Source organism: Bufo bufo, chromosome 4, assembly GCF_905171765.1.
Source record: "Bufo bufo chromosome 4, aBufBuf1.1, whole genome shotgun sequence".
Lineage (NCBI taxonomy): Eukaryota > Metazoa > Chordata > Amphibia > Anura > Bufonidae > Bufo > Bufo bufo.
Genome location: NC_053392.1, coordinates 84,829,019 through 84,851,004, shown reverse-complemented (window position 1 = coordinate 84,851,004; position 21,986 = coordinate 84,829,019). Strand labels below are relative to the sequence as shown.

General features: G+C 48.5%; 1 protein-coding gene across 1 annotated transcript in view; it reads right to left on the bottom strand.

The window, feature by feature from the left end:
• Positions 1–506: 506 nt before the first annotated feature.
• PDIA6 (protein disulfide isomerase family A member 6) overlaps positions 507–21,986 on the bottom strand; it is a 37,267-nt gene continuing 15,787 nt past the window's right edge. The window contains exons 6-13 of the mRNA XM_040427465.1: positions 20,379–20,506; positions 15,499–15,613; positions 6,016–6,156; positions 5,630–5,714; positions 5,336–5,408; positions 1,935–2,093; positions 1,678–1,774; positions 507–1,109 (exon numbers count right to left, since the gene is read on the bottom strand). Of these exons, the coding sequence (XP_040283399.1) occupies positions 1,041–1,109; positions 1,678–1,774; positions 1,935–2,093; positions 5,336–5,408; positions 5,630–5,714; positions 6,016–6,156; positions 15,499–15,613; positions 20,379–20,506 (867 nt within the window). The 3' untranslated portion in view covers positions 507–1,040. The remainder of the gene's footprint in view (positions 1,110–1,677; positions 1,775–1,934; positions 2,094–5,335; positions 5,409–5,629; positions 5,715–6,015; positions 6,157–15,498; positions 15,614–20,378; positions 20,507–21,986) is intronic.

Below are 21,986 nucleotides of genomic sequence, written 5' to 3'. Positions count from 1 at the left end.
ATTAGAATTAACAATACCGGTGGCAGAATTTCAATGTCTGTGTTCTCAGACCTCTTCTCTTCCTCCATGCACTGCAGTCAGCATGGCTCCAGATACCTGTGACAACCTACCAGGACCTTACTGAGTCACTCCCAGCACGTCTATCTACTGTCTATGCCGCACACGGCGGTCACTCTGGATATTAGCTGGTGTGGTCATAATAATGTGACTTGACTGTGTAGAAACCATTACTACAGCTTATGTGACATTTTATCTGACAAAGTGTCTTAGGGGTGAGCCAGTAAACTAGAATTTATATTCAGAGAAACCATCATAACCAGTGGTACAAAATGAACCGGTTGTGACACAAATTCTAATCACATTGGGAAAATTTAAATATATTGCGTTTGTGCCTCCATAACCACAAAACTGTAAATAAAATATTTTACCAAAATAAATAAAAAATGTAAACCTTGTGAAACCAGAGTCACTTTTGCAGATAATTAAGCACGTGTCGAACAAACAAATATGTCAAAAAATATTTTATTCAGAACTTGAATTGAGCTGATCAATTTGCCAATGAAAATGCCAAAAACGTAAAATACATTAAACAAAATAATATTCGCAGTGTCGGCCAAGAAAACATTCCGGGGACAGCTTCGGACTGGCCAAAAAGCCAAAATGGGGCATTACCAGTAACTCCTTCAGTATGCTCTCCCAACCCCAGACCAAAAAAAAAAAAAAAAAAAAAAAAAAAAAAAAAAAAAAAGGAGGAAAAACCCAAAAACATCAGTTTCCAGCAAAATCTAAAGAGCAAACAATAGAACTCATCACGGTTACAACAATTCATAGAATTTTTTTTAGAGTTCTCCCGGGAGGAACTGTCCATTGTGTCATTGAAATCCTTCTCTTAAGATGCACATGTATGCCTCAGATTACAGATAAACAAGTCATTGCTACCACCACCCCGGCATTCTGGACAAGTGGATGTCCACCAGCTGAAAAGTTCCTCCAAGAAGAAGGATGTAACAATACAACAAGGAGGTATGTGCTTCTTCTTTTCACAGTTCGTCCTTTCCAATGTCATCAAGTTCCACATCGCTGAGATCAATGTCGTCTTCTACCGGCAGCTGTAGAAGTAACAGAAATTCAGAATGGAACTAGTAAGGAATCGGCGTTACTCCTCTTGGAAATCAATACATTGACAGTTATCAATAAGCCTGTCAGTAGGATGCACCCCTACAGTGATACTTTCAGCATTGAATGGACAAATTAAAAAAAGGAGTCCATCAGCAGTTCTGACCATGCAAAACTGCTGACAGCACTAGGTAGTGTCCGGGGAGAGCAGCACAAACATGCCTTTTGTGGTGGATTTGTTTGAGTGACAGCTTTAGCATCCAACCAATAGCCCACGACCGCCGTCACTCAGAGCATAAGGGGGTAGGTGAAGCAGCTCAATGCAGAGAGCACTTCACAGTGAAGCTCCACCTCCTGGGCACTTGCCAGAGGATAACAGAATAAAAGTTCATATTCACACTACTCCTGATTATAACAGCTCCAAAAAAGGTTTTGCATGGTCAAAACTGATGACAGATTTCGGTTATGCAAAGTTAGTCCTTATCCACAGGGGTGGGATGTCAGGAACCAGACAACTCCTTTAAAATTATTAATGGAAACTAAAATCATATGTATTCTTACCTCTCCATCCTTGCCATCCCAAGCCTCAACTGTGTTAATCTTGGGAATAACGGCACCAGCAACGGGTGAGGTGGAACCGCGGCCAAATGACAACTCTCTGGAATTACACAGGAAAAGCCAAGTGATTCAGATATCTTCTGGAAGATGCAGGTCACAATTCCAGAGCAAATTAAGCAGTTACAATTTACTGTTCTTTATCAAGAACAGTGCAGAATTGTGTGCGGATGTACAGATCTACTGACGCAATTAACCCTTACCGTAAGAACTCATTGATTCCCTGCTCACTAAAAGAGCCCTTCAGTAGTGCAAACTTCATCTTCCGTGCATTCACAGCAGCCATGGCTGGGTAACCGAAGCCACCGATACCAAGGGAGGTCTCCAGATCCAGCTGTGCACCGGCCTCAGTCCAGAGCCACCTGTAACAGAACATGCAGTAATTACTAAATCTAAAAACCTATGGCTGTAGTCTGCAAGCTGGGGCTCTGTGGGAATGTTGGGAGACCTTCTGCTATAGTTCACATGAAATATTCCTTTCTAACACCCTAAGAACCAGGGATTTTTATTTTTTTTATTTTGCCTCCTCACATTCCCATCCACTGCAGTGTTTTTAAAGGGGTTGTCTCACTTCAGTAAATAGCATTTATTATGTAGAAGTTTATACAAGCCACTTACTACACTGCGTGCAGAATTATTAGGCAAATGAGTATTTTGACCACATCATCCTCTTTATGCATGTTGTCTTACTCCAAGCTGTATAGGCTCGAAAGCCTACTACCAATTAAGCATATTAGGTGATGTGCATCTCTGTAATGAGAAGGGGTGTGGTCTAATGACATCAACACCCTATATTAGGTGTGCATAATTATTAGGCAACTTCCTTTCCTTTGGCAAAATGGGTCAAAAGAAGGACTTGACAGGCTCAGAAAAGTCAAAAATAGTGAGATATCTTGCAGAGGGATGCAGCACTCTTAAAATTGCAAAGCTTCTGAAGCGTGATCATCGAACAATCAAGCGTTTCATTCAAAATAGTCAACAGGGTCGCAAGAAGCGTGTGGAAAAACCAAGGCGCAAAATAACTGCCCATGAACTGAGAAAAGTCAAGCGTGCAGCTGCCAAGATGCCACTTGCCACCAGTTCGGCCATATTTCAGAGCTGCAACATCACTGGAGTGCCCAAAAGCACAAGGTGTGCAATACTCAGAGACATGGCCAAGGTAAGAAAGGCTGAAAGACGACCACCACTGAACAAGACACACAAGCTGAAACGTCAAGACTGGGCCAAGAAATATCTCAAGACTGATTTTTCTAAGGATTTATGGACTGATGAAATGAGAGTGAGTCTTGATGGGCCAGATGGATGGGCCCGTGGCTGGATTGGTAAAGGGCAGAGAGCTCCAGTCCGACTCAGACGCCAGCAAGGTGGAGGTGGAGTACTGGTTTGGGCTGGTATCATCAAAGATGAGCTTGTGGGGCCTTTTCGGGTTGAGGATGGAGTCAAGCTCAACTCCCAGTCCTACTGCCAGTTTCTGGAAGACACCTTCTTCAAGCAGTGGTACAGGAAGAAGTCTGCATCCTTCAAGAAAAACATGATTTTCATGCAGGACAATGCTCCATCACACGCGTCCAAGTACTCCACAGCGTGGCTGGCAAGAAAGGGTATAAAAGAAGAAAATCTAATGACATGGCCTCCTTGTTCACCTGATCTGAACCCCATTGAGAACCTGTGGTCCATCATCAAATGTGAGATTTACAAGGAGGGAAAAGAGTACACCTCTCTGAACAGTGTCTGGGAGGCTGTGGTTGCTGCTGCACGCAATGTTGATGGTGAACAGATCAAAACACTGACAGAATCCATGGATGGCAGGCTTTTGAGTGTCCTTGCAAAGAAAGGTGGCTATATTGGTCACTGATTTGTTTTTGAATGTCAGAAATGTATATTTGTGAATGTTGAGATGTTATATTGGTTTCACTGGTAAAAATAAATAATTGAAATGGGTATATATTTGTTTTTTGTTAAGTTGCCTAATAATTATGCACAGTAATAGTCACCTGCACACACAGATATCCCCCTAAAATAGCTAAAACTAAAAACAAACTAAAAACTACTTCCAAAAATATTCAGCTTTGATATTAATGAGTTTTTTGGGTTCATTGAGAACATGGTTGTTGTTCAATAATAAAATTAATCCTCAAAAATACAACTTGCCTAATAATTCTGCACTCCCTGTAATGTACTGTGATTGTCCATATTGCCTCCTTTGCTGGCTAGATACATTATACACTGCTCGTTTCCATGGTTACGACCACCCTACAATCCAGCAGCGGTGGTCATGCTTGCACACTATAGGAAAGAGCAATAGCCGATGTGTGCTCCCACGGTCCCATCCACCAAAGGGGCCGGCGCTTTTTCTTATAATGTGCAAGCACTATTGGGGAAGGAGCCAACATTTTTAGGCATCATTTTTGAGGTTTGTATATGGCTTTCCATTAATTTTCTATAAATTGAAGAAAGCATTAACAATTCAGAATTTTTTTTACAGTTCTCGGGCCACAGCAAGGCAAAGGCTATGAGTAGTGAAGGGGTTGTCCCATGATGATAATTCCTGTCTATATGCCATATTAGAGACCCCCCCTGTATGAGCCATAGGATCCTATTCTGGAAGATTCAAGACGTTCTTGTATTACAAGATTTACTGCAGGTCAAATGTATAGCTAGCTGTGGCTTGCCCCGTCAGCTGTTTGCCAGGGGTGTTATTAGCGGGACCCGGGGTTCATTAGCTGAATGCATGCTAAAAGGGGTTGTCCCCATAAACCTTCTGCTGCCTCTCTATCAGCTAAGATCAGTATGGGGTAACGAATTGGCTTACAGTTCATGAGTGTGGTTGTTAAAGGGGTTGTCCGGGTTTCCAATACCGATGACTAATCCTCAGGATAGGTCACAGATATCAGATCGATGGGGGTCCGGCATCCCAGCCAATCTGCTGTTTGAAGAGACCGCAGTGCAATGTCGATGGTGAACAAGTGTAATTACAGCTCCTCCGTCCGATGTAGTTGAATGGGAAGGTGCACTTGTAGTTACACTCCGTCCCATTAAGGTGAATGAGCCGAAGGACCTGTAATTACACTGCTCGTCGCTGCAATGTCAACAGCGAGCAGGTAAACAGTGAGGAGAACACAGTGCTTGTACGAGAGCTGCATTCTCTTCAAACAACTGATCGGCAGAGGCGCCGATATCGATGACCTATCCCGAGGACAGGTCATCAATAGTGTTGAGCAAACTTGTGTTTTCAAGTTCGGCGTACAAGGTTCGGGTTATATAAGAATTTTATTATGGATTCCACTACCGCGGACCATAAGCTATGGTCCGTGGTAGCAGAATCCATAACGGAACTCTTGGATAACCCGAACCTTGTACGCCGAACTTGAAACTACACACACTAGTCTTCAATATAGGAAACTGGATAACCCCTTTAATTACAACCACACCCCTGCTGTTCCCCAAGAGACACCACAACATGCACAAACAGCACCGTTCAGGAATGACATCCTGCTTAGGACATGTTGCATCAGATGTCAGGGTGGGGTTAAAGAACATTTTCAGGCATCCATGCGTTTCTTTTAAAACGATGAGGCTCCACCATGCCTGTGGACAAACTTACCCCCACATCTTCTTCTTGTACTTGTCGGCCATTTTTAGCATGACGTCCAGATAGGCGTTCCTTCCAGATGCCCCTGCAATAGATCCCAGAGCAAATGAGACACTGTCATTGCAGTCACAACACATAGGGCAAAACAAAGCTCCTGCGATTAGTCAAAAATTGTGGTCTGCTAGAGTTTGCCCGAATATCAGATAAAGATAAAAAAAGAGGAAAACGGAACTAACATGCCTAGAAGAATACCGTACACGCCATTGATTGTGCCTTTACCAGGAGCCTGAGGGAACATATTATTACCTGTGTCGAGGATATGAGGCAGGACGGCCACTATGCAGAGCTGGTGTTCCTCGCAGGTCTTCTTCACAACGTCTTCATTCAGGACCTGTCAAGAGACAGAATAAAAGACTCGTTATTCGTGTCTGAGAATAGGATGTAAAGGAAGGTGAGAGTCACCCCCACCTCATCTTGTAAAGTGATGACATATCACTAGGGTCCAACTTTTGGGGTGCAGCGCTGGTTTAGTTCTGCTCTGACACAGCCACAGCAGAATAAGTGGCTGCCATCACCTGTCTCTCGGAAGCGGGATTGTACCTTAGTTCCTCACAAACTCGCTCGGCCAGACACACACTTGATGGCACTGCAGATACAGTAATCATAAGAACAAGAAATAAAGACCAACCAACCTCAAGGATCTCGGGAGGAGGTGCGTTCGCCGAGAACATGTCAAGAGCCCGAGCCACAATGTCAGCCTTTGTCCGTCCACCTTCATAGTCAACAGGGCTCTCTCCCTTCTGGAAGATTTTAATGGTGGGAAATCCTCTGACCTGAAAGAAGTAGAATTCTAGTTTAGAAAGTGTGGTTTCTGAAGCAGACGGGCGATTGTGGAGGGGGCTTTGCCTCCTCTCTGCTTTCCCATTGACGGCTATACACACTAGTATGGTAGAACCTGTTTAATGTAACAAGCAGGGAAAATGCAGTATCACATGTGGCTATTCAGATGCATGGCTGGCTATAAAATACAAAAGAAGTGAAGCAAACTAAATAAAAAGATACTCAACTTTTTATGTAGACTGAAATTGTGGAATAAAAGGGGGTATTCCATAGGATATGCCATCAGTGTGAGATAGTTGGGAATCCCATGTCTGGGACCTGCTCCTATATAGAGAACAGGGTCCCAGGAAGTGGAAGAGAACAGGCTGTTCATGTGCTGCATGCTCGCCATTCATTGCTTTGGGAGTTCCTAAAATCGCAGACCTGCGCTCTTGGCCATTTTCAAAACTCGCATAACAGTGAGAGGAGGGTGCTGTGCATGCACGGACACTCTGTTCACTGTTCTGGAGAACGCCGAAAACACTAGCAATATGCCATCAATGTCCCAGATAGGAATAACTGTTAAAACCCTTTAAAAAGGGGTCTCCAGGCTAAGGATATTAGGGGCCTATATTAGATCATTGGGGGGTCTGACTCCCGGCACCCCCGCCGATCAGCTGTTTGGAGAGACTGTGGAGCTCATGTGAGCACTGCAGTCACAGGGCCATCTATCTGCACACCATCTCCTTACATACAGATGTAGCCAGCGTTATTGACGCCAGCTGCTCCAGGGTGGTCACTTTAATGAAATTTGTTGTATTACTGCGGTGTTTTTGTTGTGTTAAGCCTTAAGCCAGCCAAAGGAAATTTGTCTCCAAAAAAAAAAAAATATATAAAAATAAAAAGACAAAAAAAAGGAGACTTTTGTATTACTTACCAGTAAAGTCTCTTTCTCGCTCTTCCTTGGGGGACACAGGAAACCATGGGTATAGCTCTGCTCCCTAGGAGGCGTGACACTAAGCGAAAGCTGTAAGCCCCTCCTCCATCAGCTATACCCTTCAGCCTGGAGAAGAGACTGCCAGTTGCGTGTCCAAGTAGTGAAAGATAACCACCAACCGGAAAAAGAACTGTCGAGCCCCAACGGGGGCAACCAAGCCGGAACCACAACTGTAACCCAATGAAGGGCGGGTGCTGTGTCCCCCAAGGAAGAGCGAGAAAGAGACTTTACTGGTAAGTAATACAAAAGTCTCCTTTTCTCGCCCATATTCCTTGGGGGACACAGGAAACCATGGGACGTTCCAGAGCAGTCCCAGAAGGGAGGGACCAGAACAAACTCAACCAACACCAGAGGCATCAATCAACTGCCGCCTGCAACACCAGACGGCCTAAAGCAGCGTCAGCCGACGCATGAGTATGCACCCTGTAGAACTTGGTGAAGGTGTGCAAGGAGGACCAAGTGGCCGCCTTGCAAATCTGCTCCGAAGAAGCCCGATTTCTCTGAGCCCAGGAAGCCCCGACCGCTCTAGTGGAGTGAGCGGTAACACCAAGGGGAGGAACCCTGCCCTTGGCGAGATAAGCCTCAGTAACAGCCATCTTGACAAAACGAGCGATAGCAACTTTGGATGCCGCCATCCCTCTGCGCGACCCTTCCGGGACCACAAAGAGCGAGTCAGTATGCCTGAAAGAGCTGGTTACTTCCAGGTAAATCTTGAGCGCCCTGACAACGTCCAGGCGATGAAGCTTCCTCTCCCGCGGATGGGAAGGGGAAGGACACAAAGAGGGGAGAACGATGTCCTCGTTCAGATGAAAGGCGGAGACCACCTTAGGAAGGAAGGAAGGGACCGGACGAAGAACCACCTTGTCCTGGTGGAACACTAGGAAAGGTTCCAGACAGGAGAGTGCAGCCAATTCGGACACCCTCCGAAGAGAGGTGATGGCTACAAGGAAAATAACCTTGCAGGACAGAAGTCGCAAGGAAACCGTCCGCAGAGGCTCGAAAGGAGAAGCCTGGAGCGCTGAGAGAACCAGGTTCAGGTCCCAGGGCGGTACCGGAGGGCGATACGGGGGAACCGCGTGAGCCACGCCCTGAAGGAAGGTCTTGACAGGACCAAGGGGGGCCAGTGGGCGCTGAAACAAAATGGACAGCGCAGATACCTGACCCTTCAAAGAACTAAGGCCTAGACCTTGGGCCAGTCCGCTCTGCAGGAAGGACAAAACGGTGGGGAGAGAAAAGCGGAGCGGAGGAATCCCCAGCTCGGCACAGAACCCCAAAAAGGTCCTCCAGGTCCTATAATAGATCCTAGAAGAGGACGGCTTAGGGGCGCGGATCATGGTGCGGACGACGTCCGCAGAAAAGCCCCTACGTGTCAGGACGGTGGTCTCAACAACCACGCCGTCAAACGTAGGGACCCTAAACGCGGGTGGAAGATCGGTCCCTGAGAGAGAAGATCCTCCCTGGCGGGCAGTGGCCAGGGCGCGTCTGCCAGGAGCAGCATGAGGTCGGCATACCAAGACCGGCGGGGCCAGTCCGGAGCGACCAGAATCACCGAGACGCCTTCCGCCGCGATCTTCCGAAGGACCTTGGGCAGGAGAGGGATGGGAGGGAATATGTATGGGCGCGCGAAGCCTCGCCAAGGAAGAACGAGGGCGTCGGCTCCGCAAGCTCCCGGATCCCTGGCCCTGGACAGAAAGGCGGGGACCTTGTGATTGAATTTTGAGGCCATGAGGTCCACGTCCGGAATGCCCCAACGAAGGCAAATGGCCTCGAATACCTCCGGGTGAAGAGACCACTCGCCGGGTTCGACGGTGGTGCGACTGAGGAAGTCCGCCGCCCAATTGTCCACCCCTGGAATAAAAATTGCAGATAGGGCCGGGACGTGGGCTTCCGCCCAACGGAGAATGCTGGTGACCTCTCGCATCGCTGCAGCGCTGCGAGTGCCCCCCTGGTGGTTTATGTACGCCACGGCCGTGGCGTTGTCTGATTGTACACGAACTGGATGACCCTTCAGCAGATGAGTCCAGTGTCGTAGAGACAGAAGGGCCGCTCTCAGTTCCAGGACATTGATCGAGAGTTTGGACTCCGATGGAGACCAAATGCCCTGGACGGATCGGGGAGGAAACACGCCTCCCCAGCCCGAGAGACTGGCATCGGTTGTAACCACCAACCAGTTGAGTGGCAGAAAGGACCTGCCCAGAAGAGGGGACTGTAACCACCAGCGGAGAGATGACCGCACCGGAGGCGAAAGATGGAAGGTATGATCCAGAGACTGCGGCGATTTGTCCCAGGAGGAGAGGATCGCCCGTTGGAGAGGGCGGGAGTGAAACTGCGCAAATGGGATCGCCTCGAAGCAGGCAACCATCTGCCCCAATACCCGCATGCAGAAGCGGAAGGACGGTCGACGGTGGAGAAGGAGACCCCGAACCGCCCCACGGAGGATCAGACGTTTTTCCGAGGGAAGACGTACCTCCGCCGCTCCCGTGTCTAAAAGCATTCCCAGGAAGACGAGTTGTCTGGAGGGGGGAAGAGAGGACTTGGGGAAGTTGATGACCCAACCGAACCTCGCCAGAGTCTCTAGAGTGAGATCCACGCTGGCAACCGCTTGAGAAAGGGACGGAGCCTTGATGAGGATATCGTCCAAGTACGGTAGCAGAAAAACACCCCTGGAACGGAGTAAGGCTAAAACCGGGGCCAGGACCTTGGTGAACACCCGGGGGGCTGTTGCCAGTCCAAAGGGAAGGGCGACAAATTGGAAGTGGAGGTCCCCCACGGCGAATCGAAGGAAGCGATGGTGACACTGGGCTACCGGAACATGGAGGTAGGCATCCTGTATATCGATGGAAGACATGAAATCTCCCTGCTCCAGGGAAGCCACCGCGGAGCGGAGGGACTCCATCCGAAACCGTCGAAGGAGGAGAAAACGGTTGAGCTTTTTGAGGTCCAAAATGGGCCGCACCGAACCTCCCTTCTTGGGAACTACAAAGAGGTTCGAGTAGAACCCTTGGAATCTTTCCTCTAGAGGAACGGGGGTAATCACCCCCCTGTCCAGTAAGGCTTGAACGGCCGCGGAGAACGCAGCCGCGTCTTTCGGGTCTCGCGTGGGGCGGGAGCGAAAGAACCGATCCGGAGGGAAGGATGCAAATTCGATTTTGTATCCGGAGGACACAATTTCGAGGGCCCAGGCGTCGGAGACGTGAGCCATCCAGACGTCCTTGAAAAGGAGGAGCCGGCCCCCCACCCGGGTGGGTGGGGGCGCGCCTTCAGGCAGAGGACTGTTTTGCTGCGGGTGTGCGGGCAGCCTGCGGCTTGCGCCAGGAGGGCTGCGCCCGAAAAAACGGCTTCCTACGCTTGTCCTGGGGAGGAGCCGAAGCGGCAGCTGTGGTGGGAGCCCCAGAGGCCCTGCGGGAGGACCGAAAACGAGACGCACCAGGGCGTCCGCGGGGGGCGCCCCTGGCTTGGGGTTGAGGAAGATGGGTGCTTTTACCACCCGTGGCCTCTGAAATAAGTTCGTCTAAGCGGACCCCGAAAAGGCGGGAACCCGCAAACGGTAGCCCCGCCAAGGAACGTTTGGAGGCAGCGTCCGCTTTCCAGACCTTCAGCCAGAGCTCCCTCCTGACGGCAACTGCCAGGGCGGAGGAGCGTGCAATAAGGGCTCCCGCATCAAGGGAGGCCTCACAGACAAAATTCCCGGCCCGAATAATAAGCTGGGCCAAGGAACGTAGGTCCTGGATGGGGATGTCCGAGTCCAACTCCTGCTCCAGCTGCGTACCCCAAGCAGAGATTGCTTTCCCTGCCCAAGCAGAGGCAAAAACCGGTCTGAGGGCAGAACCGGAGGCAGCAAAAATGCCCTTGGACAGGGTCTCCATGCGACGGTCCTCCGCTGACTGAAGAGAGGACCCGTCGGGAACAGGGATGGCCGTGTTCTTTGACAGCCGGGCCACAGGGGGGTCCACCTTGGGTGGGGAAGACCAGGTGGCCACGACATCGGCTGGAAAAGGATAGCAAATGTCCAGCTTCTTTGGGTTGACAAAACGGGCGTCCGGGCGAGCCCAAGCCTTAGACACCACGGAGGAGAAATCAGAGTGGATTGGAAAGACTTTTGAGGCCTGCCTGGGTCTGATAAAGGAGACGCTAGCTGCGTCCGAGCTAGGGGGGTCATCCTGCACCTTAAAGGTGTCACGTATATCAGAGATGAGTTGACCCATCGCTGAGGCTAGCTTGGACGGCAGGGCCGAGTCCATTTCCAAATCTGAAGCCGCCAATTCACCTTCAGAGAGCGAATCCTTTGGAGAGGAGAGGCTCGTCTGGGTGCGCACGCGTGGCGGGGAGAGGGAGGCATCCGAGGAGGAGGCTCGCTCTACTCTAATACGCTTCTGAGAGTGCCTAGCTCGGGAGGGGTCACTAGGAGAGGGTGAACCCGCTGCAGCGGCAGAAGCAGTGGACCCGGAGGGCGCGACAGTCAGAGTGGCGTCCTGCGGGGTAGGTGGCCTGTCTATTAGGCGGCCCACGACATGAGTGAGGCTTTCCACGGCCTGGGACAGGGATCTAGCCCAGTCAGGCGGGTCAGAGGAAGCAGGGAGCGACACAGCGGGCGAGTGAGGCTGCGGTGGAGCTCGGCATGCAGTACAGTGCGGATCAGACTGCCCCCGGGGAAAGGGTTCCCTACAAGCAGTACAGGCATGGTACCATGGCTTGGCGGCTGCAGAAGGGTCTGACATGGTGGAAAGATGTTGCACTTAAAAGTGAGAACCAAGCAACAGTACTGTGGCACGGATGGGGTTAAACAGTCCTACCAGACCCGGAGATACAAGCGGCAGCTGTAAGGGGAACAGACTGAGGAGGCTGTGGAGGAGAGGCAGCAGCACGGAGCTGAATGGCTTCAGGATCGCACGGCAGAGAGATGAACCCGGAAGTAGCGGAGCGCAGCAGCACGGAGCTGAATGTGTAAGGAAGCTCCGCCCCCCCTCTGCCGCGCTGAAGCCGAAGCAGAGCCGCGCGCGCGGCAAAATGATTTTAACCCCCAAGGATGTTGAAGTGCCGGCCATGACATGGCGCCGTTCATGCCAGGAAAAAACGGCTCCCACCGCGCCTAGATGTAGCAGACGGCTTGCATGTCTGCAGCCGTCCCTGTAAGGCAGCGTTCTAGGACTGCCCTCCAACTAAGCCCGGTAACGTCCCGATATTCCGTGGCGGGGGGCGGGGGCCGGGTGGGTTGTCCGGGATTGTAGCAGTGGCCATGTAACAGTGGCCATGTTGGTAGCAGCGGTGGGAGGGAGGAAGGGGAGGCTGGAGCAGCCACTCTCACCATACGCTGTCTTCGCCCTCAGTCCATCCAGCGGGGGTCGCCCCTTCAGCTCCTGGCACCGCGGTGGCAGGAAGCCGGGGGAGGGACTTGGCGTGCGGGCGACCCTGAGCTGGCGGGACGCAGGGGAGCGAGGCTGCCCTGGTCCACCTTGTCTTCTGTGGGGGAGGCGGCAGTGCGGAATTACCGGCACTGGCGCAACTCAACCCCGGGAGAAACAGAGGGGTCTAATGCGCCTCTGTTGTCCCTGTAGGTAGAAAAAAACCGAGTTAAAAACAACAAATACGTAAAAATAAAAATCATAGGATAACAACCCTGCATAAGCAGAGGGTGTCTTGCCTCCTTGGACACTAAGCAAAAACTGGCAGTCTCTTCTCCAGGCTGAAGGGTATAGCTGATGGAGGAGGGGCTTACAGCTTTCGCTTAGTGTCACGCCTCCTAGGGAGCAGAGCTATACCCATGGTTTCCTGTGTCCCCCAAGGAATATGGGCGAGAAAAGGAAAAAGGTACATTAGTTCAACCGTTCTCAGATGAACACATTATACACATTTAGGCTACATTCAAACAAACACAACCAGTAGAAGTCTATGGGGCTAGTCATTTATTTAACGGCCAGTGAATAGCAGCCGTCAAAAAATACAAACGTCCTATTTTTGCCCGTTCTCATGGCCAGACAGACCCTACTGAAATCAATGGGCCTGTATTGTAACAGCCGTTTACACAGGAGTGCACCCGTCTAACGTGTGACGTCATAACGCTGGGAGCATCAGGTCCTGCTCCCTTTATTGCAGAGCGAGTGTTCCCTCCCTTCCAAGTGGACAAGGAATTCTTTTTTTTGTTATTTTTAGAACCAGTAGAATGGAGGGCACTATTTATACCGGGGGGACATTTTATATACAGGGGGCACTACAAGGAGCCATTATAAATACTGGGGCCAATACGGTGGCTATTTTTTTTATTTTGGGTGCCCTGTGTGTGTGTGGGGTGTATAATATATGTTGAGGACACTTCCGGGGTTGCGATGTTCCCAAAAAAACAACAAAAAAAAAAAAAAAAACATCCATGTTTTCACAGCTGCTTTTAACGCTCATAAAAAACGGATGTCAAATATCCATTAAAAATGGATGCACACGTGGAAGCAGAATGGCCATGAAAAACGGACAGGGTGTCGTATGAATGTAGCCTAATCATTAGATTAATTATAACCCTCAATGCCGTTCGCTATTAGATAAGTAGCTTAATGTGACCTAATAGTGAGTTCATTAAAATCGATGTATACAGTCAGGTCCATAAATATTGGGACATTGACACAAATCTAACATTTTTGGCTCTATACACCACCACAATGGATTTGAAATGAAACAAACAAGATGTGCTTTACCTGCAGACTGTCAGCTTTAATTTGAGGGTATTTACATCCAAATCAGGTGAACGGTGTAGGAATTACAACAGTTTGCATATGTGCCTCCCACTTGTTAAGGGACCAAAAGTAATAGGACAGAATAATAATCACAAATCAAACTTTCACTTTTTAATACTTGGTTGCAAATCCTTTGCAGTCAATTACAGCCTGAAGTCTGGAACGCATAGACATCACCAGACTCTGGGTTTCATCCCTGGTGAGGCTCTGCCAGGCCTCTACTGCAACTGTCTTCAGTTCCTGCTTGTTCTTGGGGCATTTTCCCTTCAGTTTTGTCTTCAGCAAGTGAAATGCATGCTCAATCGGATTCAGGACAGGTGATTGACTTGGCCATTGCATAACATTCCACTTCTTTCCCTTAAAAAACTCTTTGGTTGCTTTTGCAGTATGCTTTGGGTCATTGTCCATCTGCACTGTGGAGCGCCGTCCAGTCAGTTCTGAAGCATTTGGCTGAATATGAGCAGATAATATTGCCAGAAACACTTCAGAATTCATCCTGCTGCTTTTGTCAGCAGTCACATCATCAATAAATACAAGAGAACCAGTTCCATTGGCAGCCATACATGCCCACGCCATGACACTACAACCACCATGCTTCACTGATGAGGTGGTATGATTAGGATCATGAGCAGTTCCTTTCCTTCTCCATACTCTTCTCTTCCCATCACTCTGGTACAAGTTGATCTTGGTCTCATCTGTCCATAGGATGTTGTTCCAGAACTGTGAAGGCTTTTTTAGATGTCGTTTGGCAAACTCTAATCTGGCCTTCCTGTTTTTGAGACTCACCAATGGTTTACATTTTGTGGTGAACCCTCTGTATTCACTCTGGTGAAGTCTTCTCTTGATTGTTGACTTTGACACACATACACCTACCTCCTGGAGAGTGTTCTTGATCGGGCCAACTGTTGTGAAGGGTGTTTTCTTCACCAGGGAAAGAATTCTTCGGTCATCCACCACAGTTGTTTTCCGTGGTCTTCTGGGTCTTTTGGTGTTGCTGAGCTCACCGGTGCGTTCCTTCTTTTTAAGAATGTTCCAAACAGTTGTTTTGGCCACGCCTAATGTTTTTGCTATCTCTCTGATGGGTTTGTTGTGTTTTTTCAGCCTAATGATGGCTTGCTTCACTGATAGCGACAGCTCTTTGGATCTCATCTTGAGAGTTGACAGCAACAGATTCCAAATGCAAATAGCACACTGGAAATTAACTCTGGACCTTTTATCTGCTCATTGTAATTGGGATAATGAGGGAATAACACACACCTGGCCATGGAACAGCTGAGAAGCCAATTGTCCCATTACTTTTGGTCCCTTAACAAGTGGGAGGCACATATGCAAACTGTTGTAATTCCTACACCGTTCACCTGATTTGGATGTAAATACCCTGAAATTAAAGCTGACAGTCTGCAGGTAAAGCACATCCTGTTCGTTTCATTTCAAATCCATTGTGGTGGTGTATAGAGCCAGAAATGTTAGAATTGTGTCGATGTCCCAATATTTATTGACCTGACTGTATATTCAATTGAAAGGGACCAGACAGAATACAAGAGAGGTGATCAGATGTACATAACGGGACATCACACCAGTCTCCATGCCCATCCCTTTGTCCTATTACTATACTGTTCATTTCAGTCACTACTCACCCCGTAACGGCTGGACAGTCCTTGGTGCACGGTGGCATCAACTGCACCCAGTTTAACTTTGCCTTTGGTTTGTTCAGCAACTTCATTGGCGGCCGCTGCCCACTCGGGCTCGAGGCTGAAGACAGACAGGACACGAGACATCATGAATAAAGCACAGAATTGCACTGATCACAGACTTCCATAAACTACTTTTGATTTATTTTCCAATAACCTCTTAAAGGAGATTTTTCCTATAAACAACAGGACGGGTTTTCAAGCTTCTTTGACCCCCCACCAGTCCCAGGTATCCCCGCTTGAATACAGTGATGGCTGAGAATCTGCTCCATTCTAACTATACGGGACTGATGTAGATAGAGACGGGCGCTGTACTCTGCCATCTTCTGTAATCCTATGGGAGTTTGCTCCACCACCACTCCATTCAAACACAGAGACATTCCCAGTGGTCAGGCACTTGTCACCTACCGTATATACTCGAGTACAAGACAAGTTTTTTGGCACATATTTTTGTGCTCAAAAAGCCTCCTCGTCTTATACTCGAGTCTAGGTCTTAGCTCCGGTAATACAGGCAGTGCGGGGGGCGGCGCTCACTCACTGACGTCACGCGCCTGCACCGCCTAGTGGGAGAAGGCGCGTGACGTCAGTGAGCGAGCGCCGCTCCCCGCACTGACTGCTATTACCGGAGCTAAGACAAAGTAAGATAACCACAGTTAAAGGTTATTAATTAGTTTAAATATACTGCTGTGAGCGCCGGGGAGGGGGATCTGTGGATGGCACTGTAGGGGGATCTGTGGATGGCACTGTAGGGGGATCTGTGGATGGCACTGTAGGGGGATCTGTGGATGGCACTGTAGGGGGATCTGTGGATGGCACTGTAGGGGGATCTGTGGATGGCACTGTAGGGGGATCTGTGGATGGCAGTGCCATCCACAGATCCCCCCTCCCCTAAACAGTGCCATCATTGCACTGTTTAGGGGAGGGGGGGATCTGTGGATGGCACTGTTTAGGGGGGAGATCTGTGGATGGCACTGTTTAGGGGGGAGATCTGTGGATGGCACTGTTTAGGGGGGAGATCTGTGGATGGCACTGTTTAGGGGGGAGATCTGTGGATGGCACTGTTTAGGGGGGAGATCTGTGGATGGCACTGTTTAGGGGGGAGATCTGTGGATGGCACTGTTTAGGGGGGAGATCTGTGGATGGCACTGTTTAGGGGGGAGATCTGTGGATGGCACTGTTTAGGGGGGAGATCTGTGGATGGCACTGTTTAGGGGGGAGATCTGTGGATGGCACTGTTTAGGGGGGAGATCTGTGGATGGCACTGTTTAGGGGGGAGATCTGTGGATGGCACTGTTTAGGGGGGAGATCTGTGGATGGCACTGTTTAGGGGGGAGATCTGTGGATGGCACTGTTTAGGGGGGAGATCTGTGGATGGCACTGTTTAGGGGGGAGATCTGTGGATGGCACTGTTTAGGGGGGAGATCTGTGGATGGCACTGTTTAGGGGGGAGATCTGTGGATGGCACTGTTTAGGGGGGAGATCTGTGGATGGCACTGTTTAGGGGGGAGATCTGTGGATGGCACTGTTTAGGGGGGAGATCTGTGGATGGCACTGTTTAGGGGGGAGATCTGTGGATGGCACTGTTTAGGGGGGAGATCTGTGGATGGCACTGTTTAGGGGGGAGATCTGTGGATGGCACTGTTTAGGGGGGAGATCTGTGGATGGCACTGTTTAGGGGGGAGATCTGTGGATGGCACTGTTTAGGGGGGAGATCTGTGGATGGCACTGTTTAGGGGGGAGATCTGTGGATGGCACTGTTTAGGGGGGAGATCTGTGGATGGCACTGTTTAGGGGGGAGATCTGTGGATGGCACTGTTTAGGGGGGAGATCTGTGGATGGCACTGTTTAGGGGGGAGATCTGTGGATGGCACTGTTTAGGGGGGAGATCTGTGGATGGCACTGTTTAGGGGGGAGATCTGTGGATGGCACTGTTTAGGGGGGAGATCTGTGGATGGCACTGTTTAGGGGGGAGATCTGTGGATGGCTCCCTGTATTTAATGCAGAGTGTGTGTGTATATAATGCACACACTCTGCATTAAATACAGGGAGTCACCCTCTTGCAGATGTGTGTATATAATGTAGAGTGTGTGCATTATATACACATACACTCTGCATTATAGCTGCATTTCCCACCCTAGTCTTATACTCGAGTCAATAATTTTTCCCATTTTTTTGGGGTAAAATTAGGGGCTCGGCTTATACTCGGGTCGGCTTATACTCGAGTATATACGGTATTCTTAGGACACATTATCAGTGTGTAATCTTCCAAGATCCCACCACTTGGACCTCCATTGATCAGCAGAACAAACACTGTCCATATAGGCTGTATGTACCTGGGACTGCCGCTCAGCCCCATTTACTGTGGATTGCAAAATTCTGGAACTCAATGCAGGAACCACCAAAAAAAAAACTGAAAATAAAAAACTGAAAAAAGGATGTGTTTGGGTATCTGGTAGAAAAAAAAATAATTGGGCAACACATTTCCATTAATGTACCATATGATTCCCTGAAAAACTTTATGGGGTAGTAATAAAAAACAAAAAAATAAAAAACAGCAATCCTATCATTTTTTCTTGGGTTTCATTTTTATTGCATTCACAGTTCGGTAAAAATGTTCATTTTAAACTGTGCGACAGTGTGATTACACCGATACCAAATAATATATACTACCGTATATTATATAGATTGTTCTGTTGAAATAAAAAGTTTAAAATAATTTTTTTGGGGTACATACAATTACTCGATTGCATTTTTCTGTTTTTCTTAGAACTGCTGAATTTTATTTTTATTTTTTATCGTGGTCACCATGTTGGACTTTTATGGGCATGGCGAAACTAATTTTGCTTAATTTTAATATATATTTTTTTTACAATGATACATAGCTATTATATATTACATTTATTATAAATTTTTAACAAGTTTCTAAAATACTTTTTTCTTTTTAATTATTTAAGTTCTCTAGTAGAACTTGAACATGCGATCACTTGACAATCCCTCAGTACCCCACGATTACCAGTTATGTCTGGTCATAATACCATCAGCATTAAAGGGGTTGTCTCACTTCAGCAAATAGCATTTATCATGTAGAGAAAGTTAATACGAGGCACTTACTAATGTATTGTGAATGTCCATATTGCCTCCTTTGCTGGCTAGATTCATTTTTCCATCACATTATACACTGCTCGTTTCCATGGTTACGACCACCCTGCAATCCATCAGTGGTGGCCGTACTTGCACAATATAGGAAAAAGCACTAGCCTATGTGAGCTCTCATGGTCCGGCTGCCAGAGAGGCCGATGCTTTTTCCTATAGTGTGCAAGCACGACCACCACTGATGGATTGCAGGGTGGTCGTAACCATGGAAACGAGCAGTGTATAATGTGATGGAAAAATGAATCCATCTGGCAAAGGAGGCAATATGGACAATCACAGTACATTAGTAAATGCCTTGTATTAACTTTCTCTACATGATAAATGCAACTTACTGAAATGAGAAAACCCCTTTAAGGTAACCTACATACCAGAGTAGGGTTGAGCGGTAAACCGGTGTCAACGATATACTGCAGTATTAAGAAACAGCGATATGGTGATATTGCCGTTTCCAAATAACCGTGGTATTTTGTGACGTCATAGGAGCGGTCATATGCGCGCTGACCGCTCCTAAATCTGTGTCAGCCAGCCCCTACATCGCACATATGCGTACCATACATAACATATTAAATCCTGCAGCGGCCGCCCCCGGCTCCTCCTCGCTCCCATATTCAAGTCTCCACCCACTGGTCCAGCACAGGAGTGAGGCGGGCAAAGTCAGTCTGCAGTCCGTGTCCAAGCCAAGATGGGAGAAGATACGGTCTATGTCTATGTCTTCTACGGCCCTGGCCCTGCCTGCAAGCCGCACTGCACATGGTGATGGCACTCGATCTCTCATAGCAGGCATTAGGGAATAATATACAGGTCATCATGAGTCCCATCAGTATAATAGCCTCATACAGTATAATGTCTCCCTGTTGCCCCCATACAGGAGCAGCAAGAAGACATTATTATACTGATGGGGGGGTTACAAACTGTTGTCCCATACAGTATAATGTCACCTTATGGCCCCCTTACAGTATAGTTCCTGAGTCCAGACAGTATAATGTCTCCTGGTGGCCCCATGCAGTATAGTGACTCTTGTAGCCCACGGCCTGCCTAGCGGCCAGCGCATACAGCATATGTCTCCTTGTAGCCCGCTGTCTGCCCAGCGGCCAAACCATACAATATATAATGTCTCCCTGTGGCCCGCTGCCTGCCCAGCCCATATCGTATATAATGTCTCCTTGTGGCCCGCTGTCTGCCCATACCGTATATAATGTCTCCTTGTGGTCTGCTGTCTGCCAGCGGCCAGCCCATACAGTATATGTCTCCTTGTGCCCCGATGCCTGCCCATACAGTATATAATGTCTCCTTGTGCCCCGATGCCTGCCCATACAGCATATAATGTCTCCTTGTGCCCCGCTGCCTGCCCATACAGCATATAATGTCTCCTTGTAGCCCGCTGTCTGCCCAGCGGCCAAACCATACAATATATAATGTCTCCCTGTGCCCCGCTGCCTGCTCAGTAGCCAGCCCATGCAGTATATAAGGTCTCCTTGTGGCCCCCATACAGTATAATGTCTCCTTGTGGCCCCCATACTGCATAATATCACCTTGTGGCCACAAGTTTTTTTTTTTAAATGGGTATTTATCGTGATATATATCAGTATCGCAATAAATTTATTAATATCGTTATCGTGGGAATATTTTTGATATCGCCCAACCCTATACCGGACCCACCAGTATATACTTACTTCTTACAGTGGCCGCACCATGGAGCGAAGAACTCAACAAACCAAACATCATCACTGTCCAATACTAGTTTGTCGAAATTGTCATCGGTCAGTTCAATGACCTCCTTCTTGCTGCCAGTTGTCCTTTGCTGGAAGAAAAGTTAAGATGAATATTAATAATAATGCCACACCTCTTCCAAAAATATGTCCATTCATTTCACTTTAAAAAAAAAAAAAATCCCGCACTTCTCTGTAGCATGGATGTAGGCGGCAGTTTAGTCACACATGACAAGATGAAACTTGGGAGGAAGTATTTGATTTCTCTGCAGCGCCACCACAGGAGAAACAAAGCATTACAGAGTTTCCACGTGAAACTAATGGATGTGAATGGTCCTCCACAGCAAGAGAGGCTTTTCATAATCCTCTCCTCTCTGGCTAACTGAGAATTCCTAAAAGAGTATTTGCAAAAAATAAAAATAATACAATTTACCTAATTTGTGGCCTAAATTGAAAAGCCCTTGAAAAAGTTTATTTTGCCGACACGGACTAGAGAAAGCATACCTCCGAGATCGGGCTCATAACCCTCGTAGATCAGCAATTCAAAAGTCATTATGCAGGTGGACAGGTAGGGCAACCCAGAGCACTAGCCCCATATTGTTTCAAAACCAAAATGGCAGAAAGATGTCCAGATCAATCAAAAAGGTAAAAAAGCTGCCCCCCACCACAAAAGCACATTATTAAGATTATTTTACTTTATGGACCCTGTGAATATACAATAAACCAGCCGTACCTGCTGCTGAAACCCACAATATACGGTCATACAGACAGGGAGAAGTGTCCGCTTGGCAGCTCCCAACTTATAAACCCTTCAGGAGGCTGGACGACAGCACAATCTCTATACTTAAGGGAAAGTCTTCCATTAACCCCTCTGCCATGGGTCTTCTACCATGTAAATCCAAAATTACAGACAGCATGTGCATGGCTCCCTCGCAAAATTCAGGAAGTTAAAGGGAGTCTGTCCCCTTCATATGGCCATATACAGTGCTTACATGGCTCTGTAGCCCACCTATACAGGATTGTAACGGTACCTTTGTTCTTTTCTTTAGACTTGCACAAGCAGGAAAAATGAAGTTTAAATTCATATGCAAATGAGCACTCGCAAGTGCCCAGGGGCAGCGTTCAGTGTGTAGGTGCCCAGGGGCGGCGTTCAGTGTGTAGGTGCCCAGGGGCGGCGTTCAGTGTGTAGGTGCCCAGGGGCGGCGTTCAGTGTGTAGGTGCCCAGGGGCGGCGTTCAGTGTGTAGGTGCCCAGGGGCGGCGTTCAGTGTGTAGGTGCCCAGGGGCGGCGTTCAGTGTGTAGGTGCCAAGGCTGCCCTGCCTTCTTTTCACTTTACTCCTCCCTAGTCTCTGCCTTTGCCCACCCTCCAAGTCTCTTGCCTCATCGATAGGGCAAAGGAAGAGGCTGGGGAGGAGTAAAGTGAAAAGGAGGCAGAGCAGCCTGGGCACTTACACACTGAACGCCGCCCCTGGGCACCTACACACTGAACGCCGCCCCTGGGCACCTACACACTGAACGCCGCCCCTGGGCACTTGCGAGCGCTCATTTGCATATGAATTAAACTTCGTTTTTC